This window comes from Balaenoptera physalus (genome assembly GCF_965194825.1).
Source record: "Balaenoptera physalus genome assembly, chromosome: 7".
Taxonomy (NCBI): Eukaryota; Metazoa; Chordata; class Mammalia; order Artiodactyla; family Balaenopteridae; genus Balaenoptera; species Balaenoptera physalus.
This window is the reverse complement of record NC_138886.1, coordinates 30,633,463-30,657,038: the sequence shown is the minus strand read 5'-3', so window position 1 is coordinate 30,657,038 and position 23,576 is coordinate 30,633,463. Positions and strand designations below refer to the sequence as shown.

The following is a 23,576-nucleotide window of genomic DNA, read 5'->3' as shown; positions in this document are numbered from 1 at the left end:
CTAGGCTGTCTCACTCTTTCCCTTGTTGTTTCAAGTGGATTTGTCCTTTTTTGTTGAAGATGAATCTCACCCCTGCCTCCCATATTCCTTCCTCCTTTAGGAAGACCTCAGTTACTCCAAATGCATACGAAGTACATTTGGTTCAAGAACAATGCAGCTCTAAGGGACCTGGGGGACTCCCAGGACACTAAATCAAACTGAAGGGACCAAACCCTCTCTCATTTAAAAAAAGGCTGCCACCTTTTCTGTGCTTTAGTTCAGCCAAAATATCAGCCTATAGGTAACCATGCTGAAACTGGCACAACAAAGCCGTGGAATACCTTACCATTAGATCTACACAGTTTAAAAGAAAAGGAAAGGTTTAGAGACTAAAATATTTGATGACTGAATTATTATCCTGACTGAAATAACTAGATCTTGAAGAAGCACGGTAGGGTGGAAAGAATTTAGAATAGTATAATAGGGGCGGGGCGGCGGCTGTTAGCGCGAGACCGAGATGGTTAACGCGAGACCTTTAGCTCGAGACTTCGAGACCTCGAGACCTCCAGACCTCCAGACCTCGAGACCATTAGTTTTCAGCGTTTAGAGGTCTCACTCGGCCGACAGTCAGCCGGGCAGTGGTCCTCACGGCAGAGAGTGAGGTGAGAAGCGGATCGCGGTCTTTTGTCAGGGGCCCTCCCTTCCAGGCCCTCTGGCCTCGGGCCGGTGGGTGAGCCGGGCGGCCCGCGGACAGGCTGAGGGCTGTGTCCTGCAGAGCTCCAGAGCCCTCGCCATGGCCCCCTACTGGCCGGGCCCAGGCCCTGAGGCAGCAGCGAACCTCTGCCCCATCCCCACCTCCGCCACCTAGTGGCGGCGGCAGTCACCGTGGGTCACAGTCCGTGGGACCCGGCCCTCGTCTGGGGGCCCTGAGGAGCCTGAGGGCCGGCTGGGTCCTGGGCGCCTGGCTGCCTCAGTGATGACGGCTGCGCAGGATCTGGGGGCCTGGCTCTCAGGGTGCTGCCAGCTGAGCTCTGCCTCTTCAGTCGGGCTGGGCACTGGCGGGAGGACCCAGACTGAGTGCTGGACTAACGCTCCCGGGCAGGGTAACCGGCCCCCGCAGGGACCCCTTCCTCTTAGCCAGGGCCTGGGCCTCAGAGGGCGAAAGTCGAGCCTTGGGACCTTGAACAAGTAAAATGAGGGGTAATGATGTCGCTTTGCTTACAGAATTTGTTAAGTGTTTAAAGCCGCAAGGAGGCATGGAGACAGAACTAAATGCCTCCCCTTCCCTTTCTTGTCAGAACAGAGAATAACATTTGTTTTGGTGAGGTTTACAGGAACGTCATGACCTCAAGAACAAAGGATCTGACACCAAGAAGCCTGCATCAACTAACCACGCCCCTCCCTCACCTTCCCTATAAAAGGGCTTTGCTGAAAGCTTTCTGGGAGTTCGGCGTTTTAAAGGTATGAGCCACCCGTCTCCTTTCATGGCCCTGTAATCAACCTTTCTCTGCTCCAAACTCTGACGTTTTGGGATTGTTTGGCCTTACTGCGCATGGGGCACACGGACTTGTATTCTGTAACAATAGGGCAATCAAATCTTAACTGTCCACTTAGTAGCAGTAAGCAACTTGGAGAAGTTGCTTAATGTCAGTTTTCCCCATCTGTAAAATGGGGCTAGTAATATATTTTAAACAGTTGTATGAGGATTAAAGCTGTTACTAGCCAATATGATAAATCATTATTATTGTTGTTATTATTACTAATTTTATTACTATTTACCCTGCTGGTGGAGATGAAGGCTTAAAGAAAGAATACTTGGCAGCCTGGGCACTTAAGTGTATGTGCATTCATTTAATGCACACTCCTTGTGTGTACAATTGTACCATGTACAATATGCCAATCGCTGCTCTAAGCCCTTTGCCAGCATTAACTTCAGCTCCTCCAGGGCACTGTTCTTTGGGGGCTGATGGCAGATTTTCCATTGCAGGCTTGAGGAATGCAGTGACGGACCTCACTCGTACTCTTATGGAGTCCTCATGATTTTCTCCTGAGTAATGCCTTGATGGTTGTCCTTTAGGAAGGAGTCATCAGTGTGGAAACTCTTAAGTAAGTGTCTTCCTCTATGCAGTGTGTTATTAGGAGGTAGCGAGGGGCAGTGGTGAGAGCATAGGAATTAAATAGACCAGGTTCCAGTCCCTGCTCTGCCCCACGAGCTGTGAGCTCTTAGAGGAGCTGTTACTGTCCCAGCCCCAGTGTCCTCATCTGTAAAGTGGTGATAATAATCACCTGCTTTATATATTCTAAGAGTGAGATGAGGGATTGCATATAGAAATATTATGTAGAAGGAGAAATATCGTCCCAAGAGTTACCTAATTTAATGGTCAAACAGACATTACCAGGAAGATGGTACCACTTCTTTGAAATAAAATGGTGCACAATCAGAACTGCTTTACTCCTGCCTTGTAGAGGAGGTAATGTGATGCTGGATCTGAAATTTTAGTCAGTGTGAAGTCGAGTTCCCCATTGTTCCACATTTTATAAACTTTGTAGTTCAGCATTATTATGGGACTCAGTGCCATTGTTTCAGTTTTCTCCAGCCATTATTCTTAGTCATTTCCATGGAAAACACTATTTATCACTCTTTCCATTTATCACTGTGGGGGGATTTGGATTGCTGGACATTCACTGCAGGAAGCACATTAAAAGGACTGGCTGATTGTTTTGGAAGAAATCAGGATTCTGACACCACTTCCATTTCAGTAAGCCATTTTTTTTTTTCCTCACGAGTTTTCAGGAAAAGGACTATGAGGGGTTACATGCAAATACAACTGACACTGGAAAATAAAATAGAAACAGAAGTAATGAGAATTGAGGCTCATATAAAGCTTCATCTTCCAAGTTATTCAGCAGAACAAGTTTCTGAGTAATTCACACAGTCACTCTGGGAGCTTTACAGGTGGAAGCCCTCACCTTTCTGTGATTTTGCTGGGCACCATCTTTAACATCTATTTGTATTGAGGTAGCCACTGTGTAGACTGTGGAACCACATCGCCGTGAGTTTAAAAGCATTCATGAGCATCAGAGTTCTCACCTGCAACTCAGAAATACTATAATGGTGTCATATAATGTTATTATAGGTTTAAGTGGGATAACATCTAAAAATTAAAAAAAAAAAAAAAACACAACTAAAAGAGCACACCAGCGCACATTAGGGGCTCAAGAAATTTTATACCTTGTCTCCTTACTTTTCCCTTTCCTACTCCTTTATTTGCTTTCTCCAAAGCAGAAATTTGACTCTGGCTCTATGTGTTTTATCTTCCTTGGAGGTGACAAACCTTGTTTGAAGTTTAAATCCATTTAACAAATATTTCAACAACATGGATGGACCTAGAGGGTATTATGCTAAGCGAAATAAGTCAGAGCGAGAAAGACAAATACAGTTTTCACTTATATGTGGAATCTAAAAAATAAAACGAATGAATATTATAATACAGAAACTGACTCACAGATACACAGAACAAACTAGTTGGCTCCCATTGAGGAGAGGGGTGGGGGGAGGGTCAAGGGAAGATACGGGGATTTAGAGGTACTACTAGGTATAAAATGAGTAAGATTTAAGGATGTAATGTACAGCACAGGGAAAATATGGGCAATATTTTATAATATCTTTATACGGAGTATGATCTATAAAAATAGTGAATCCCTATATTGTACACCTGAAACTAATATTGTAAGTCAACTCTACTTCAATAATAAAACAATCCATTTAACACATATATATTGAGCACTTACTATGTGCCAGGCCCTGTGCCAGGTAATGGAATTTTCTGTGGTGAACAAGACACAGTCCCTTGAGAAATCTACAGTATAGTAAGTGGTATGGCTTTAAGGATGTATCACTATTTGCTCAGTCTTTTATGTTTATCATGTATATTCAAAAGGATCAAGAGTAATATGCTTGATTTTCTTTTGTAATTCTGGGATGGTGTTTAATATGAGCTTTGGAATATATGGTTTTTCAATCATAGTTTTGCGATTTAACAACTCTGTGATCTTGGGCAGAGTTACTTATCTGAGCCACTGTTGGCTCATGTGTAAAACAAGGATACAATTGCTAACTTATAGCATCATTTTCAGAATTAAATGAGATAAAATGCATAAAGTATTAGACTCAGTGCCTAGCTCATAGTAGGTACAAATATTGTAGATATTACAATTATTGCCTACTGCAGACTTGTCTAGAAAATTCTAATTCTAGTAGATTGTTTGTATATATACACATGCAAATATACTCAAGTACTCATTTGTTTTCTACACAAATATCTCTTGAGCATCTGCAATATGAGAGGCATATGGTAGTGACCTAAGGCAGATACTTTCCCAGCTGTCTCTGTCCTCATGGAGCTTACCGTTTGTAGGGAAGATGCACATGGACCAAATTATCATGCCTATAAATGTGCAGGGGCACCTGTGGTGAGTGTCACAGATGAGAAGTAACACAATAGGAATTTAATCTAGTCAGAAAGATTAACAGAACTTTAATTGGGGAAGTGATGATTGAGCTGAAGTCTCAGGGAGAAGTTAACTGGATGTTTAGGCAGGGATGCGTGTTCCAGGAAGAAGGACTTCCATGTGCAGAGGCACTGGGGCAGGAAGAGCATATCAAGTAGGACAAACGTAAAGGCCAGTGTGGCCAGAACAGGGAGGACAAGGGAGAGCATGGTATTAGATGAAGTGAAGAGATGATCTGACCATGCCTTAGACACTGAAGAAAGGGCAACATTTATTCAATCATTCCTTTACAGGGCATCATTTATCCAATTATGTTTTGACATATAAAGCATTGAGGGCATTCAGAGATGGTCCCTACTCAGAAAGCTTACCTACTGCTGAGTGAACTGAGGCATTAGAGATTGTGATTAATTATAGCACAAGATGGAAAAAGAAAGATGTCATCAGAGAGGTAAGGGCAAAGAGCTATAAGAATTCAGAGAACTGAGAAATTGTTGAGAACTTCCTAGAATTCTTGCTGGGGACAAATGGAGGAAGATTTTTTTTCTCAAGAAGTATTGTTTGATCCTGATGAAGACAAGGGTGACAAATACCATAATCATAGAAGTAGGAAAGGGAGTAGGCATAGATACCAGCAACTAGTTTAATGCGGCTGAAATACTTGAGCAAAATATGAGAAGGTTAGCTGGAAGGAAACAGATCAAGGGGAGTTTTGAATGTTTGGCTGAAGACACTTGGTTTCCATATGACAGGGAAAGCACAGATGAGTGACCAAATCAGAATTTTGTTCTAAAAAGATCAATCTGGCATTGTTAAGGGTGAGCTGAACGGGGGAGAGCCTGGCAGTTGGGAGAGTGGCCAGCAAACAACAACTATGCATGTTTGCCTGGAATATGGGAGCCTGAGCTAGGATGAAAGAGGCACTAGAGGTGAAAGGTGAGGTGTATTCATTTGCTAGGGCTGCCATGACAAGTACCAGAAACTGGATGGTGCTTTCAACAGAAATTTATTGTATCCCAGTTTTGGAAACTAGAAATTTGAAATCAGGACGTTGGCAGGGCCATGTTCCCTCTGAAACCTGTAGAGGAATCCTTCCTTGCTTATTCCTAGTTTCTGATAGTTTGCCAGCAATCTTTGGTGTTCCTTGGCCTGAAGCTGCATAAATCCACCCTCTGCCTTCGTGGTCACATGGTGTTCTCCCTGTGTGTCTGTCTTTGCATGCTAGTTGTCTTCCTATAGGGATACCAGTCATGTTGGATTAGGGACTCTCTCTACTACAGTGTGACTGTTTAATCTCATCTTTGATGACCCTATTTTCAAACCAGGCCCTATTCTGAGGTACCAAGGGGTTAGCGCCTTAGGACTTAAACCTATCTTTTTGGGGGGGTACAATTAGACCCATAACACTAGGCCCGGTGTCTTACTGGACAGAAGGACAGAGGGAGGAAGCAAAGGTGAGACTCCAAATGTGACTGCACTGGCTTCCCTGGCTAACCAGCCCTGTGCTTGGATGTTGCAGGAAGCCACCTCTACTGTGTGATGAAGGGCTCACACGGTGTGTGTAAGGGCTCCGGGGCTCCCCGCCCCGCACCCGCTGACGATACTGGCTTCTCATCCAACTCCCACAGCCACATGGGAGGAAGTGTCTTCAGAGGAAATGTCGGGGCAATTTCTCACATTCTTAGACTTGGTTAATACCATCTGTGAGATATAAAAAAGATGGTTTTCTGATATTTTGTGACACTTCACATTATAGCCACTAGGTGATGATCTTCACACATTTCCTTCCTTTTTTTTTTTTTTTTTTTTTTCCAAGCTGGAATCTTCAGAGCCTGGAGAGTTAACTGTTTAGCACTGGGAATAATTAGGGAGGAGTCCCGTTTCATGTGATTCCCCCACAGATTTCAGTGTATGGAAATCTAAAAAAGTGGAAGGAAGACTGTCTCTCACAATAGTCCTAATCAGTCTGAGCATGAGTTCATTGAATTCAACCAGGGGAAAAACGAGGACTGTTAACAGTATGCGATCTTGGGTATAACAGATGCTCAAGCATCTCTGGTATATAAAAGAGGAGACCGTTATTCCATGTTATCTGTTTAATTGCTCATTAGCATGGGTAAAGCGGGACACTTGCTGGAATTAGTTTTCACTGTATCAGAATTAAAACTTCTGTCATTTATAGTAACCAGAGAGCAACAGAGAAGCAGCCCTAGCTTTGTGATGATATGGGGTGAGGAGAAAACAAGACTAGAGAATTGTAGGTCTCCAGCTTGTGCACCCAGCAACCGGACTTTGAAATACCATTGACCACATTTAAAGAAAGTAGTTACTGTTGTTTCTTTAAAGATCTGTTTTAAGTTCAGGCTAATGGTTTGTATAAGCCACCTTCCTGTTTTCCCACTCAACCTAGAAGCTGAGTTGGACAAAAGGAATAACATGATACTGTAAATGCTGGTTAATCCAGCACATTGCAAAACAGAAAATTCCAGAATCATGTATTTCACAAGTCCTCCCTCCAAAAGTCTTCAGTTCTAGAACATGTAATTAATATAATATAAAGAACATTTATGTTGGAATTATAAGGTGCTTCTGCTTTTTTGGAGATGGGTCCAGGAGTAATTTTTTGCATGTGTTTATTATTTATCAAATATTTTTTCTTCTATGTGCATAGCTCTATACTCAGGGAAGGAGGGGGGAACATTTGCTAAGCTAGGTGTTCTCCATAAACTATCTCATTAAATACATTTTATTACTTACAAGTAGACTCTATTATCATCCCCAGTTTTGGGGTGAGGATGTGAAGTTTTAGAAGTTTCACGGCTTGCACAGACACAGTGATAGAGCCAGGGGTCAAACCCTAGGATGTCCACTTCCAGAACTGAAATTCTTTCCATTATTCCAGACTGCCTTCCATACTAGAAAGGATGTCCCTGCCCTCGTGGAGATAATGGTGGGCTCCAAGGCAGAACACAGGAAAAGTCAAAGACCTATAATTTATTCCTGGGTCTAGCTGTGGCTGCATAACAAGTGGGCCAGGGAAGATGGCCACCTGTAATTTTAGAATCCCTGAGGAGGGCACCACTAAAAGCATGTGGAGTCCTGTGCATCCAGTGTGGTTTGGTGCAGTGTCTCTGGAGGGTGGGGCCAAATTGCATTGCTTTTAATTTCGTGCCTTGGTGTCTTGCTCACGCTCTGACCAGAGGGCTCTTCACTCTACAGGGGCTTCCCTCCTCCAGAAAGCCTTCTCTGATTCCTTCTCGCTCTTCTGTGAGTGAACCATGGGCTTGCCTGTGTCACTGTTCCACCTTGCATCTTCTTCTACTACTGCCCCTGTGGGGTGTGGTCTAGGGCAGGGGTCCCCAACCCCCAGGCCACAGACTGGTACTGGTACCAGTCCACGGCCTGTTAGGAACCGGGGTGCACAGCAGGTGGTGAACGGCAGGGGAGCCAGCGAAGCTTCATCTGCTGCTCCCCATCGCTCCCCTTTGCTCACATTATCGCCAGAACCATCCCCCTCCCCCCCAGTCCGTGGAAAAACTGTCTTCCACGAAACCGGTCCCTGGTGACAAAAAGGTTGGGGACCGCTGGTCCAGGGGGTTTCTTCACAAGTCTGTCTCTACCTGCCTGTGAGCTCTGTATTCATCTCTGCATCAGCTGCACCTGGCGTGGAGCTGGCACACAGGGATTCAAGACATGTTTGCTGACAGATGAATGAATGAATGAATGAATGAGTGAATTTGTTCTGGTAGCGGAATAAGAGAAGGTGAGGCCTTTCTGAGACTGGGCTCCCTTTCTTCATGCACAATTCCACTCCACATCATAAAAGGACATAGATACAGCTTTGTGTTTCTTCAGGTTTCCAGAAAGCGCTACCTGGATAGGTTCCATCTGCTTGGCTTAAATACTAAACTTAATTACTTAGGCTAGTCCAAGGGAAGCACTCAGCTGTCAAGATGGTTCTTGACTTACACAGGTTTTCAATTTAAAGCAATCTGCAGTCATTAACTCTCCCTGCCTCGCCGTAACTTTCATCAGGTTGAAGAGCAGACAGTGACATTTTAAATTGAAAAAGGAAGGAGTAGGGATGAGAGAGGTGCAGGAGGCTGTTGAGATGTGACGTAGTTGTCAAGAGCAAAAAAGGACTGCATTAAGACTCCCCCCTCCCCCACTCCCATACTGTTCCATTTGGGTCTTTAAAAATAAACTGCAAAGAAAATTGACAGGCATTGAAGCTTCTTGATGGGACTGTGTGATCTTTTCAGATTTCAGTGTATAGTTGACTAACGCATTACTCCTCCCCACAAAAAATTAACAGAGGGAAGAATGGGTCTGCCGTGAGAAAGCTCCATTTTCTCAGTGAACAGATATTATTAGGTTTCACACTAGGTGCACGTTTTGGTGGTCTGGGGCAGTGGTCAGGGATGGAGAGCCCACACTGGAGGCCAGTCAGTTCATTGTCCTCCTCTGTGTCCCAGGATCCAGATCTTCAGCTAGTTAGGTTGGGATCCCTCTAAACGCACCTGCTTGAGAACCACAGCATTCTCTTAAGCTGGACATGCTGCTCGGCTCAATCTTAAGGGCAGGAAACAGGCTTCAGAGAACTTAAGTGATTTGCTGAAGGTCACTCAGTTGGTTCATGGCAGAGTCAGGACAAATATGGTAACTACCATTCATTCAGCAGCTACCACATGTCAGACACTTTTATGTACATTATCTCTGTTCCTTACACCAAGCCGAATCATCAAATATTCTTCTCTCTATTTTGCATAGGAGGAAACTCAGAGAGGTTAAGTAATATGTGTTCGTGATGTTTTGATGTACCTTTTACATGTGGATATTTTGACACCGTGGTTGTTTTTGCATTTGCACCTCTACCGTGGTCCTAAAGACAGACCATTTACACTTCAGCTTAAAAAAATTACCTAATAATGAGCTTCACAAACATCTTCACTCCACCCCTGTTCCATGGCCTCATCCCTTACTGGATGAAGTTCAGGAATGGGGGATGCCAAGGATGGGTAAGATTAAGAATGAATTAAAGGTCAGGTTGGGGTTGGGTGCCAGGAATGGGGTGAGGTCAAGGACTGAGTAAGTTCAGGGATGGGGTGAGGGTCAAGTTGAAGGTGAGGTCATGGGTGGAATGGGGCAACGTTTCTTAATGTGCACTTTCCTTAATAATAAAAAAACACTGAAAAGATTAGTGATTTATTTTTAGACTATTTCAACATTTCCTTTTCCTTTTCCCTACCCTATGTAATCGAGGTCTCTGGATTCCTGAAATAGAGCTCTCTCCAGTGCAGTGTTCCACTTCTTGCTTAGTACGTATTTGTTTCCCTAAATACTCAGTGATAACACAAGGAGACCCATGGATTCAGAAGCAGAAAACCTTGTAAAAACCCAGGAAGATGTGGATTCAACTGAGGCTCACAGAGATTCAGTAACTTTCCCGAGGACATAAAACTGCCTCCTCACAGTAATGATGGAGCAAGGGTGACTCCCAAGACCAAGGTCATTCCAGTGGCCTGGTTGTCCTTCTCCCTTCTTCCTGATCCGTGCAAGGCATGATCTCCCTCCCTCCCAGAGGTTGGACCTCTGCAGTTGCAGAAGCCGCACATTCATAGATGGTCAGGCTGCCAGCGCTTTCCTTCAGCTGGCCCCATCCCCACCTTCATCTGCCAGGAGGGGCTGCTCTGGACATTCTTTTGCCCTTCCAGATCCACTTTCCACCTCTTCCCATCCTTCTTTGTGCCCTGGGGAGGTCCTATATGGACCACATTGACAGGCTTCCTTGGCTTAAGGCAGTGGTGGAAGATTGGAGGGCCAGAGGAGACTAAGGTCAGGTATTTACTTCCTGGCTCTCTCTCAGCCAGGTCACTGTGGCATGGCTATGTCCCTAACCAAAGGCTGTAGCTCCTATTAGAATGCCCTCTCTTGTGCCTCCGTGGGTTCTAGGAGTGGCTCTCTCCATTTTCCCCTTTGAGCTAAGGTGTGGTAATGGCTCCTTCAATTTACCTGCCCTGAGAGATTGCACTATTTCTGTTGGTTTCCTTAAACCATACCTCTGCCAAGAGTTTCTTGAAAACTCTCCTTAGACTGTTTGAGTATGCTATCCATTCCCTGCCCAAACTGTTTCCTCTTCCTTCTTGACTATTCCCAGTTGGTTAAAAGGCACATTATTCAACCCAATGTTTAAAGGAGACTTTCAAAAAGAGGTATCATCATATATCTTAATAATTCCTTGAAGAATTTTGGGAGTTTCCTAAGCTGTGATCTGCTGCCTTCCTTTTCCTGGTTTGTAAATAACAGATTTCACAAAACTGTTGCCCTGGAACTCTTAAATTCAGTCAGTGGCTCAAAAAAAAAAAAAAAATTATATTTTTTTGCTGAGTCAGAGGGAAATGAAAGCAATTTAAAGCCTGCCATACGTGTTCCCCCGTGGAATCGATCCCCGAGCCCACTGTGGGCAGAGGCACAGCTATGCTAGGAGGATCGTGAAGAAACATCTGAGGTCAGTTTAAAATTCCTCTCTGAAAATTGCTGGAGTCTGGCCTGCAGAATTGGACCTGCAATTTCCTAGGTGACTCTGGGAGCAGATAAAGCCCTAAAATTAAAAAAAATGAGTTTATTCTCCAGAGAGATTGCAACTAGATAGCTCTGGTGTTGCGAAGAGATGGGAGGTGAATAGATCAAGGTTCTGACAGGGGACCAAGTATTAATGTCCAACTGTGAGAAACAGGTGGAAAAAAGCATCTTTCATGTCATGTTACTAGGTGACCATATATCATTCATTAGGCAAATGAGGATATTTTTTTCAGAGTGAAATTGTTTAATTACTTTGTGACAGCATACATGGACTAGGACTGTACCTGGAAAATGGGAGGTCAGAGGAGTGTCTTTCTCAGGAGCACCTGTTGGGAGAGGTACCCTCCAGAACATACCTGCTTCTGCTGTGCTGTGCTCTGCACCCCTCCGCCTGGGGAGGACGAAGGAGGAGGGATGTGGTCATTAAACTACCATTTTATTAACTCTTCACAAGAAGTTACTGAAGAGATGAAGAAGCTGAGACTGAGGTGGGTTAGTGATTTTTCCTAAGTCAAGTGGATGGTAGAGGCAGGCTTCAAATATGGCTTCTCTGAATTCAAATCCAGTCCTACTTTCTTCACACTAATAGCCCAGCAATGTATGACATTTGAGGCAAAAGGGATGGCAAGCAAAGTACTGACAAGCATGCTTCCTTCTGACCTTTTCTGGGAGAAAGCTAAACCCCCCACCCAAACAGCAGGTAGAAACTCATGGATTGAGTGATAGAAAATCCAGCAGGCACAGGGCCTTCACAGAGGAGACTAAGCTCAGCCAATGAGCTGAAGATGGGTTTCATTTAATTACATTGTACCTTTAGGTTCTGTGAGGGTGACATCCTGAAATTCTGTCTTAGGTTGTTCAAGACAAACATGCCAGTCAGTGCACAAGGATATGCACTCCGTTTAAATGCACACAGGTGAGCAACATTGCAAAGCAGATTGTTAACTGCACAGACCAGAATATGCAGTAGTGCAGGCCACCATCACTCAGAAGTGCTCCATACATGTTCTTAACATTCCCTGAAGCTGGGGGTGGCACCCCCATCTCTACACACACATGGATGTTATTATAATCTTTATTTCTGTCTCTGAAGTTCCAATTAAGGGTACACCTCTCTTCCATTCTCCTCATTCCTACCTCTCGCCCCGTTCCAAATTCAGCTGACCTGGAAAATGGGCCCAGGGTTGTGTTAACAACCATAACTTGATCCTGATATCAGCCTCTTATCCAGTTGCTTCCATCTTACTACATCCAGAATTTCCCAAATGCCTCTCCCCTGAATTTGTCCCATTAAAAACCATGGTTGAAAAAAGATGTGGTGTGTTTTGCACATATCATCTGAACAGTTTATGGCTTTTGCTGATTATTTGTTTGTTTTTCAAAATCTGCCTTCTTTTTTGTCCACACTTAATTTGATTTTGTTTGAAATTACTGATAAATCCTTACAGCCCTGGAACAGTTGAAACCTCATCATCCTTAAGGATATAAGTTACTTTGTGGTTATCATACTTGGATATAGGCTCAGTATTTTATAAGCATTAATTATCTGCCTTAATTTTCACCACAATCCTATAAAGTAGACATTATCACCCCAATTTGCAGAAGCTGAGGCTCAGAATGGACAAGTAACATGTCTTGTATCACACAGGTGGTGGCGTTCAAACCTAGAACTGTTTCCAAAGCCCATGCTTTCAACCATTATGCTATACTGTAAATATATTAAATATTCTCATCTCAGGATGACGTAAAGGAAAGACCGTAATCACTGTATCAAAGGTGGAGGGCTCTTGAATATGATTAAATCCAAATACCTCATTGTAATGATGACTAGAAGTGGGTAGGATGGGAGAGAGTGTAGAAGAGGTGGTTGGTTGCCTATTTAGCATTCATTCTCCTGTCTCCTCCTTCCTAAGGGAACCCTGCTTTCGTTTCATTTCATTTAGAGAACCCCATTCTCTACGGGGCCATGTATTTCAAGGGAAGCTGCCCCTGGAGCAGCTAATAAGTCCTGGAGGATGAGTCACGACTGGCTAATCTATCATGGTGATCTCATTCCCCTCACCACTGATTGGCTTTAGACATGGACAGATGATGTAATTTTGGCCAATGAATATGAGGAAATCTACTGGAGAATTTCTGGGAAGGTTTCCTTCTAAATAAAGCTGCAGAAAGATACCTGAAGATATCTGTGAACCCCAGGAAGTTTTCCTGATGGAAGGGGAGGAAGTATTAATATTTCTATTATTTACTATGCCAGGTTTTTTACTTGGTCTCTCCATAAATGATCTCTTATTCCCAGAACAAAATGACAAGGCAGGTTTTATCATATCCATTCATGGATGAAGAAATTCAGACTTAAGAGCAGTTAAGTCACTCAGTTGTTAATTGGTAGAGCCAGGATGCAAGTCCAGAAATGTATGGCTTCAAATTTATCATGCTTTGTGTTAGATATTTTCACACTAGAATCAATAGATGTATGTTAGTGCTTGTTAGTCTCCAAAAGTATGTTCCCCTGTATGTGCCCAGGTGGAGTTAGGTTCTGAGCCTGAAGAGCCCTGTACCCTCAGAGGCTTGCCCTGGGAGTCAGTCCATCCAGCTGATGTCTTGGTCTGATGGTCCTCTGAAATGGCACAGCCTAGAGGTATGCTTGTGATCAGGGAGGTGCCAGTCATTCTGTATTGCTGGCTTTGGGGGCATGATGGGGAGGCTCCCTTCGTCTTGTCTAATGTCTTGCTGTCAACTTTGAATCACTTGGAGATTTTGGCTTGAGTTAACCATGGTCACAACAAATGGTAGGAAACACGAAATGATTGTTGCTTTCCTTGCACAGTTTAAGCAATTGGTTTGTTTATTTTCTAGGCTGAATTAATTCAGCTGACCAGTGTAAGCCCAATTTTATTTCTTTTAGGAAAAGCCATGCAAATATCTCCAAAAAAATATAAAAATGCTTGCCTTACAGGGTTGTAGTGAGAACCAATGAGTTAATGTCCCTAACAGTTTTTGTCATGTGATAAGAAACAGAGCATGCTAGTTCCCTAATTCCTCATTTCCCTCTTTGCTTCCTTTAAATCTTTGCTCAATGACCATCTTCTAAATAAGATATAATATGAGATTATAAAGGGAGATATGATTCAGATTGCATCAGGGACTATGGGCAGGCTGTGAAGAAGGGAGATTTCAGCTGGGAGTTTATAATGAGAAGGCATTAGCTAGGTAAGTGTCGGGGGGTGGGGAGAGGAAGAGTATCTGGGAAGGAGGATGCAACAGCATGTGCCAAGACCTCAGGGCAGGAAAGCCACTGGTGTATCTCCATCTGGAATGACCATTTTGGTGGGGTGTAATGAGCCACGAGGAAAGTTGCATGAGATGAGGCTGAAGGAGTAGGCAGGGTCAAGTCCTGCAGGGCATTGCAGGCCGTATTCAGCACTTCAGATTGTTCCCTAATTAACGTGGGAAGCCATCGCAGGCTTCTAAGTAGGAGAGTGATCTGCCATGTGGAAAACAAATTGGAGAACGGCAGGCATGAAAACAGACCAGTTAGGAGACTTTTGCAGTGGTCCAGGTGAGGGATGATGGCTTGGACTAGAGTGATGACAGTGGAGATGACAATAAATGGGCATATTTGAGGCATATTTTATAGAGGAAAAGATATGGCTTGTTGATGGATGCAGAAGGTGAGATGTGGGAGGCATTAAGAATCCCTGCCAGTTTCTGGAATGAGATACTCGATGGACAGAGGTGCCGTTATCCAAGATGTGACGCACAGGGAGAAAAGCAGATTTAGGAGAGAAGAGCAGGGTTCAGTTCTGACAAGTTAAATGTCAGATGCCTGTAAGATATTCAAGTGGAAATGTCAAATAGGAAGGTAGATATATGGTTCTGGAGCCCAGAAGAAGAGTTGGTGTTGAAATACAAATGTGAAAGTTGTTGGCGAAGAGAGGCTATTTGGAGTCATTATTGTTGGCTTTAGATTTTTTTTTTAAATGTCAGGCAGACCTCGTACTGCTTTATTTGGCTTCTCTTTTAAATACTGGAGCCTGTGGCTCTTGTTACACCTTTTAGTCTCCTATCTTAATCATCCAATTTCTGGCTCACTTTGCGGGTTTCTTTCTAATTACATCGTAAAGGCAGAGCATTGCAATAAAAAGATGTAGATTCTGACTATTTGTGTGCCTTGGGCAAATCACTTAGGATCTCTGGATATTAGTTTTCCATCAGCAAAAGAAGGGAATTGGTTGTTTTCAGTTTAAAAAATCTAGGATTATCTAAGAATTACCAGTTATAAGTTAATATCTCTTTCTCTAAGCAGGATTCATCACTGGACCACAGGGAAGTTAGATCTTGAGAATATTTTGAAGTCCACATTGTGACCAGCAATTAACAGTTAAACCAAACACTGTTAATGTCAATCTCAGATACTATTTCTGTAATGCAGAACAGCATTTCTTCTGCACTTGTGGATATAACATATAGGCAAAAAATAGAAATTCAGACATTTACTCATCAAAATAGCATCACAGTTAAATCCAAGACAAACTTGTCTTACAGAAAATTCCTATTGAATAGGCATCCTTCAAGTGAAATCAGGAGTAATCTAAATACCATGGTGAGTCTTAGGAGATGTAATAGCCTGGATTATTGGCCACATATGACAGCATTTCCTCATATTTTTCAAGGTAAAGCTGTACAAAGCATCAACATTATCAGCAGTTTTTCCCTTACCTCAGTGACAGCGAAACTTCTCTTGCCACAGGGAACCACCTTGTACCACTTGTCATGTAGCACATCCATAAACCCATGTGACTTGTATTGACTGATTAGCTCGGATATATTGGAGGTCAAAGGAGAGTTGGGAGGGAGACCAATGCCATATCCTAGGAGAAAATATAATCTCAGATGAGTGTTTCACCTGAGAGGTTCCTGAGATGTTGCCACCACACTTGCGTGATGTTGCTGTCAGGCCTGGTAAAAAGGGCATAGTGAGCTTTCACCATCTTTCCTTCAAAGGACTCAAAAATGTCCAAGGTATACGGGGAGGGGGAAGGGTAAGCTGGGACGAAGTGAGAGGGTGGCATGGACATATATACACTACCAAATGTAAAATAGATAGCTAGTGGGAAGCAGCCGCATAGCACAGGGAGATCAGCTCGGTGCTTTGTGTCCACCTAGAGGGGTGGGATAGGGAGGGTGGGAGGGAGATGCCAGAGGGAGGGGATATGGGGACATATGTATACGTATAGCTGATTCATTTTGTGATACAGCAGAAACTAATACACCATTGTAAAGCAATTATACTCCAATAAAGATGTTAAAAAAATGTCCAAGGTATGATTACCTTGGATCTGCTCTCTGAGTAAAAGAGATGAGTCTGGAAAGGAGAGGAATGAGCTGCGTAGTGTGTACTGGGGCACACTGTATTCCAAGGCTTTCTGCCCTTCCCTTCAAGATATTCTTTAGAAGCCATCTTTGAGGTCTTTACCAGGGCTAGGATTCCCTATCTACTTCTCCCAGAACCCCTCCCCTGGACCTTAAATACACAAAATTAGATGAATTACAATCCCTGGTTTATGAAATACTCTTATCATTCGTCATGCATGACCCTCTTTTACTTTTATTTTATTTTTTAATAATAGAATGAGACCATGTGAATGTACAATATAGCATAAGTACTAAAACATCAGCAAAAACTTGTCAAAAAAAAGGGAATCTGATCAAACCAAGTGTTGGTACAAATGTAGATCAATAAGATCACTTATTCATTGCTTGTGGGAATGCAGATTGATGTACCCACTTTGGAAAACCGTTTGCTATTACTTTGTATAGTTGAAGATTTATAAGCTCTAAGACAAGCAACTTTAAGTACATTCCTAAAGAACTCCTCCATAACCACACCAGGAGATATGTACAAGAATGTTCTTAGAGGCATTGTTCATAATAGCAAAAATTGGAAACAACCCAAATGTTGACAAGAGAATGGGTAAATAAATTGTGGAATGTTTACACAATGGAATATTGTATAGTGTGAAACATAATGAACTAGAATGACATGGAATAATATGGATGACTCTTAGCAACACTGAATGAAAAAGGTCTATCCCAGAAGATTATAGCCTGAATCCATTGTGTAAATGTAAAAACATTCAGAACAAAACACTGTATTTTTAAGAATTCATATGTATGTGATAAAAGTATATTCAGAAAAAAGTCAAGGAATTGATAAACCAAATATCTGTGACAATGGTTATTCAAGGCAAGAGAGGAAGGGGAAAGGATGAAGGAGGAGCGTAAAGAAGATGTAATTGTTGTCAGAGTTTTATTAATTAGCTTGGACTCTGTATCCTCACTTAGTATGGGGCTTTACTTGCTTTCCAAACTGTTACTTCAATGTTAATCTCTTTGAAGAGCCATGTGAAAGAGCTAATTACCTACATTTTGTCTGTAGCTATTGGATAGCATAGTTGAAAAAAGATGTATTGCCCTCAAGATGATTGAGGAAGACAAACTGAAACTATAGCTAGCTCCTTTTTTCGCATATAAAGACCAAAAGGCTGTCAAGAATCCAAAGATACTTCATGGAAACAAATACTTGCTATAATGATTCCATCTTTTTTTTTTTTTAATTTATTTTTATTTATTTATTTTTGGCTGCATTGGGTCTTTTTTGCTGTGTGTGGGCTTTCTCTAGTTGCGGCGAGCAGGGGCTACTCTTCATTGCGGTGCTCTGGCTTCTCATTGCGGTGGCTTCTCTTGTTGCAGAGCTCAGGCTCTAGGCGTGTGGGCTTCAGTAGTTGTGGCACATGGGCTCAGTAGTTGTGGCTCACAGGCTCTAGAGCGCAGGCTCAGTAGCTGTGTTGCATGGGCTTAGTTGCTCCACAGCATGTGGGATCTTCCCGGACCAGGGCTTGAACCTGTGACCCCTGCATTGGCAGGCAGATTCTTAACCGCTGCGCCACGAGGGAAGCCCAATGATTCCATCTTACAATTTATTTCCAAGGACATTAGTTTTTGTTCTTTTTTTAAATTACAGATACACAAATCCTTTTTAAAAAAATATAGGGCTTGAGATTTGTGTATAACTAATAAAAGAGAGGAAATAAGTAATACAGAAAAAATTTTTGCGTTTTAAAGAGCTATATGTTTTTTTCCCCCTGGTAATTTTGTTTGTTCCTTAACAATGGCGAGTCAAGGAAATGATGACAATGTCAAGAGCATGATTAGAATTTTCCATTCAAAGAGCTATTTTGGGGCTTCCCTGGTGGCGCAGTGGTTGAGAGTCTGCCTGCCAATGCAGGGGACATGGGTTCGAGCCCTGGTCTGGGAGGATCCCACATGCCGCGGAGCAACTGGGCCCGTGAGCCACAATTACTGAGCCTGCGCGTCTGGAGCCTGTGCTCTGCAACAAGAGAGGCCGCGATAGTAAGAGGCCTGCGCACCGCGATGAAGAGTGGCCCCTGCTTGCCACAACTGGAGAAAGCCCTCGCACAGAAACGAAGACCCAACACAGCCATAAATAAATAAAAAATTAAAAAAAAAAAAAAAAAAAAAAAAAAAAAGAGCTATTTTGAGTGCCTATTTTGTGCCTAGTAGTTTTGGTTTGAAAGGCAAGACTGACAATAAAAGACTTTACACAGGCAGTCTGTTCTTCTGCTGATTCTACCATGAAATAACATTTTTTTAAAGTAATGGGTAACTATATGGAAGTAACCAATTTTCTTTAGAAACTTTTATTATAATGAATGCTATTGACAAATTCAGTTGCACAGATTTTCATTCAGTACCTATTTACATGTCAGGCACAATACTAGTAATGTGTATGATAATATTCACTGACTAATTCACACATTTATTCATTCACTCATTCATTCATTCAACAAATATTTATGAGTGAATAGGCACTGTGTTAAGTGGTTGGGATTTAGCAGTGAGCAAGGTAAATATGGTCCCTGCTGTCATGGAGTATACACTCTCTTAGGGAGACAGATATTAAACAATGCACTGCATAATGATTATTTCATTACAACTGAGGCATCCCAGCTTGTACCAGCTTGAGGGAGAAGAACTGAGACTTATACAAACAAATAGTAGAAGATCTTGGAACTGTCTGGTGGGTATGGGTTGATGGTCAGGATCATTAGGCCAGGTTTGCTGAATATTTTATATTTTTTCCCCTGGAGGCAATAATTTTCAACAACAACAATTTATAATACTTATAGAGGGCTTACTATACACCAAGTACTGCTCTATAATAAACTTTTTACATGTCTTACCCCACTTTGTAGACCATGCACTAGTCTAAGATTGCATACTGGAGTGTGGCATACAGGTCAGTTAAATCACTCTGGGATTCTAATAATGAGAACTAGAACATACTGAGCCCTACTGTGTGTCAGATACCATTCCCCATGTGTTTAACCCCTATGTGAACCCATGCAGAGTAGAGACTTAAAGATTGAATAGGGCTTCCCTGGTGGCGCAGTGGTTGAGAGTCTGCCTGCCGATGCAGGGGACACGGGTTCGAGCCCTGGTCCGGGAGGATCCCACATGCCGTGGAGCAACTAAGCCCGTGTGCCACAACTACTGAGCCTGCGTGTCTGGAGCCGTGCTCCGCAACGAGAGGCCGCGACAGTGAGAGGCCCGTGCACCGCGATGAAGAGTGGCCCCACTTGCCGCAACTGGAGAAAGCCCTCGCACAGAAACGAAGAACCAACACAGCCATAAATAAAATAAATAAATTTATTAAAAAAAAAAAAGATTGAATAAATATACAGCCCAAGTTCACACAGCTCATAGATGGCAAAGCTAACATTTGAAATTAGGTCTGTTTGAGTCTAAAACCAATGCTCCCTCCACTGTATCCATTATAGCATGTGACCAAGGCAAAGGAATACTTGACCTATTCCTCCCCTTCAAACAGGCCCTATCACTACAATCATATTGATATAATCTCCCTAAACCAGGCAATGCAGTAAAAAACTACAATCATCTAAACTGGTGGTTTGAATTCAGCAGACACAAGTATATATATTATTCACGGGCAGATTTTGTCATAAACTTCTCAATAAGTTGTGTAAATATAGTGTAAGTACAGCCCCAATTGGTATATGATTGTACATAAATGAGGAAATTAACTAGCAAAGACCCTCCCTGACTATATTGTTTCTCCTAAAAATCCCCTTAAAGCCAGTAATTCCAGCACAGGTTACTGTAATCATGGCAGAATTGTTTTCATTTTTCATTTGATAAGCATTTATTGCATTCATCTATTCATTAATTCCACAAACAGGGGTTGAATGCTATTCTGTCCCAGACACTCTGCCAAGTGCTATGGAATTTACCAAGTTAAATTAGACACCAAGTCTATCCATTTGAAGCTCATGGTGGCACGGGGGAGATGAAGCATGCATAAATAACTACACAGCATGGTAGAATGTTATAGGACTTTTCTTGAGAAAAAAGAGAGGTGAGTCATAAATTCAATAAACATAAAATATAATGACAGGGATGCAACGAAGAGGATGAAGAAAACTCTGTTGTTAGGAGGAGAGAGATTGCTACCAGATGAAAGGATGAGAGAAGGCATCTTGGAGTGATTCTTGATAGTGGTATTTTGGATAGATGAGACCAAAATGCATGATAAGAAAGTTTAAAAATTGGAAATTAATATTTATGATAAATTTACATATTCTAAGAATAGAATTTTGGCAGTACAACAAAAGTATAAAAATTGCCTTAGGGAAAAAGCTACGTTGAAGTTGCAGAGACATTTATAAAAAATTGCTACATAGGAGATAATAAATATTAAATCACTCCATTCCATCATGTCAAGGTTAATTTGTAATTGACCGCTAAAAATAGATTCCTGTTCTTTAAAATTTTCTATTAATGCATATATTAAATATTGATATTTTAATAATTATTGGCATAAATAATTATTATTATTATCTAATTAAAACAAACTATGCATATGGAACAAGGGGAGAAACAGGAAAACAAAGTTATGTGGCAATTAGAAGATGTATGTGTTAAAAGACATAAAAATCAATTTTATTCAGAAACATAAAATAGTAAAACCATTTTTGTCCCCTTTATCAGCTGCTTTTCAAATTTGATTGTGTTCATTGGTCAAAGAATTCTTATTTTTAAATTGCTGACTCAACTTAGCAGCCTGAGTTGCTTTCATTATCATTAGAAACGTGGCTTTGCAATAAAGACGAGGTTGACTATTTTGTGGTTGATAGATGAAGCAAAATGGAATCCTTCAACCCTAGGGATGAAGGCTTCAGGCACCCTTGAAATTGGATACAGCTTAATAGCCCAAGAGAACAATTTTCAGAATAGAATTCTGATCTTTTCCCCATGGATAAATCAGCTTTACTCAGCTAAGAGTGGTGGAAATATATTTTGGCTAGCAAATGTGTAGTTAGAAATTCATAGACTTCAAAAATCTTCCTGAAATGTGGTTGGAAAATAGATATTTTGAAAATAAGGTCTTAGATAGGGTTAAAAACACTTCAGGAAGAAAAATTAATTCTGTTTTATGGTCTGGCCTTGGAATACCATATTTAGCTACTGCAGGGCAATGGTTGAGAACATATTGGAATAGTCCTAACCTTAAAGGAGACTTTAAAAATGGGTTTCCCTTATCCCCAGCACATCAAAGTGGAGAGAGAAGTATGTGTGTGAAGCTGAGATATATGAACGCTATCTATCCTAGGATAATTTATAATGAATTGGTCTCAATCTATTAATTCAATATAATGAATAATAATAATAATTTATTGGGCACTTACTGTGTGCTTGTACATGCTTAACACATATTATTTTACTTACTCTTCACGACAACTCTGTCATAGATGTATTATTCACAAACCCATTATGCAGATGAGGAAGCTAAAGAACAGATTAAGTGACCTGCCCAATGTAGCACAGTTAGTAAAAGAAACTCTATTCTAACCCAAGTACTCAGACTCCAGAGCTAGTGCTCCAAGCACTGTATTAAATAATTAGTGGAAAGCAAGTAACAGAACAAACTCAAAAACGCGCAAAGTCTTCAGCAGAAAGGTCACAAATCAGTACTGTGCAGTTCCATTACTCTTTCTTCTCATTTGACCTTTACTGTCAGCTAACTCCAATGCATAAATTTGGGACATGTATTCATTTATCTCAACACTTTCTTTTTTTCCAGAGCGCACAATATGTCTTTTTGTCCCTGGTGTATGGTTTTTAATATGACCAGAGACTTTCCATATGCTCTTGAATTCTTAACAGTTTTGGTTTGCTGCACTGAAGACTTACGAAAAGGTTTCAAACTCAATGTGGACTATTATCTTTCATTTGTCCCACTTGACCTTTAAGCCTTAAATAAATGCAGGATGGTGAAGTTGGGAGGGGTATTCAGTAGTCACACCGAGTTGGTATAATGTCGTTACTACAGAGAGCGAATGTACATTCAGCATGAAGGAATCAGTGGACTCCGTTTTCTTTCCTAAGTTCCCGAAGTCATTTAAGCACTTTGGAAAGTGTATGCAGACCTTCAGGGTGCTTTTGATTACCTACAATAATAAGTGAATTAGGTACTTATTTCAAATACAACCTAATAGTTATATAATACGTAATACATCATTTATTACATAACTGATATATGCTTTGCATTATACTAGGTCCTATGACAGGATACAGATAGACATATGAAACATTCCTGTAAGCTAAGTGGGTAAAAATTGTTCATAAATTGCTTTTATGATATATTTATGCCTATGAAGTCTAATTAATTAATAATGAAGTCCACATTTTCATAAGTTCACGAATCCTAAATGTTGCTAAAGGAAAGCATATAATATTTTTTAAAAATTTCATGAGAGAGAAATATTCCATAAAAATCTATGAGATTAACTTTTTTGTTAAAAGCAGCAATCAAGACTTTTACTAGTATCTCTATCATGTTGTTTTTAACTTATGTGTCCTCCCTTTGTGTTTTACAAAGTTCTGCTTTTAGGTTGTAAACTTGTTCACAGAGGCAGTATTGAATTAAAATTTCTGATTTGCACCTCACCCAGAATAAACCTGCAATGGTTTTTTTAGAATAAGCCAACAATGACGACACCGTTCTCTGTATTCAAATCTGTAGTCTCTCTGCTCTCTTGCAGAGAGAGCACTTCCTTGCGCCATTTTGTATTTATCCCCTTTGAAAACAACGCGGTATCTGGAGATGATGGGAACTGCAAGACACCAAGTCTCAGGAGCACAGATGGAAATGTAAACAGGAAACCAGTGGGGAGTTAATTGTGTGGCATCTGGCACTGGGGTCTAGCAGAGGCAAACAAGCTATCTCACCACTGCCTTTTGACAAGATAGAGTTGCCCCCTAAGACAAAGGTGGAAAATAGAGTCCTTCATTCTTTTGCCCACTACAGATAATTCATTGTTAACAGCTGCTAATGGCAAAAGGGACCTCAATTACCCAGTGCATGTAGGACAGAAAAAAATAAGTAACATCTCTTCCAT

At 41.6% G+C, this 23,576-nt stretch overlaps 1 protein-coding gene across 1 annotated transcript in view; it reads right to left on the bottom strand.

Annotated features, from left to right (window-relative positions):
• GRIN3A (glutamate ionotropic receptor NMDA type subunit 3A) overlaps positions 1 to 23,576 on the bottom strand; it is a 161,085-nt gene that overhangs the window by 21,061 nt on the left and 116,448 nt on the right. The window contains exon 6 of the mRNA XM_082471185.1: positions 15,796 to 15,947. Within this exon, the coding sequence (XP_082327311.1) occupies positions 15,796 to 15,947 (152 nt within the window). The remainder of the gene's footprint in view (positions 1 to 15,795; positions 15,948 to 23,576) is intronic.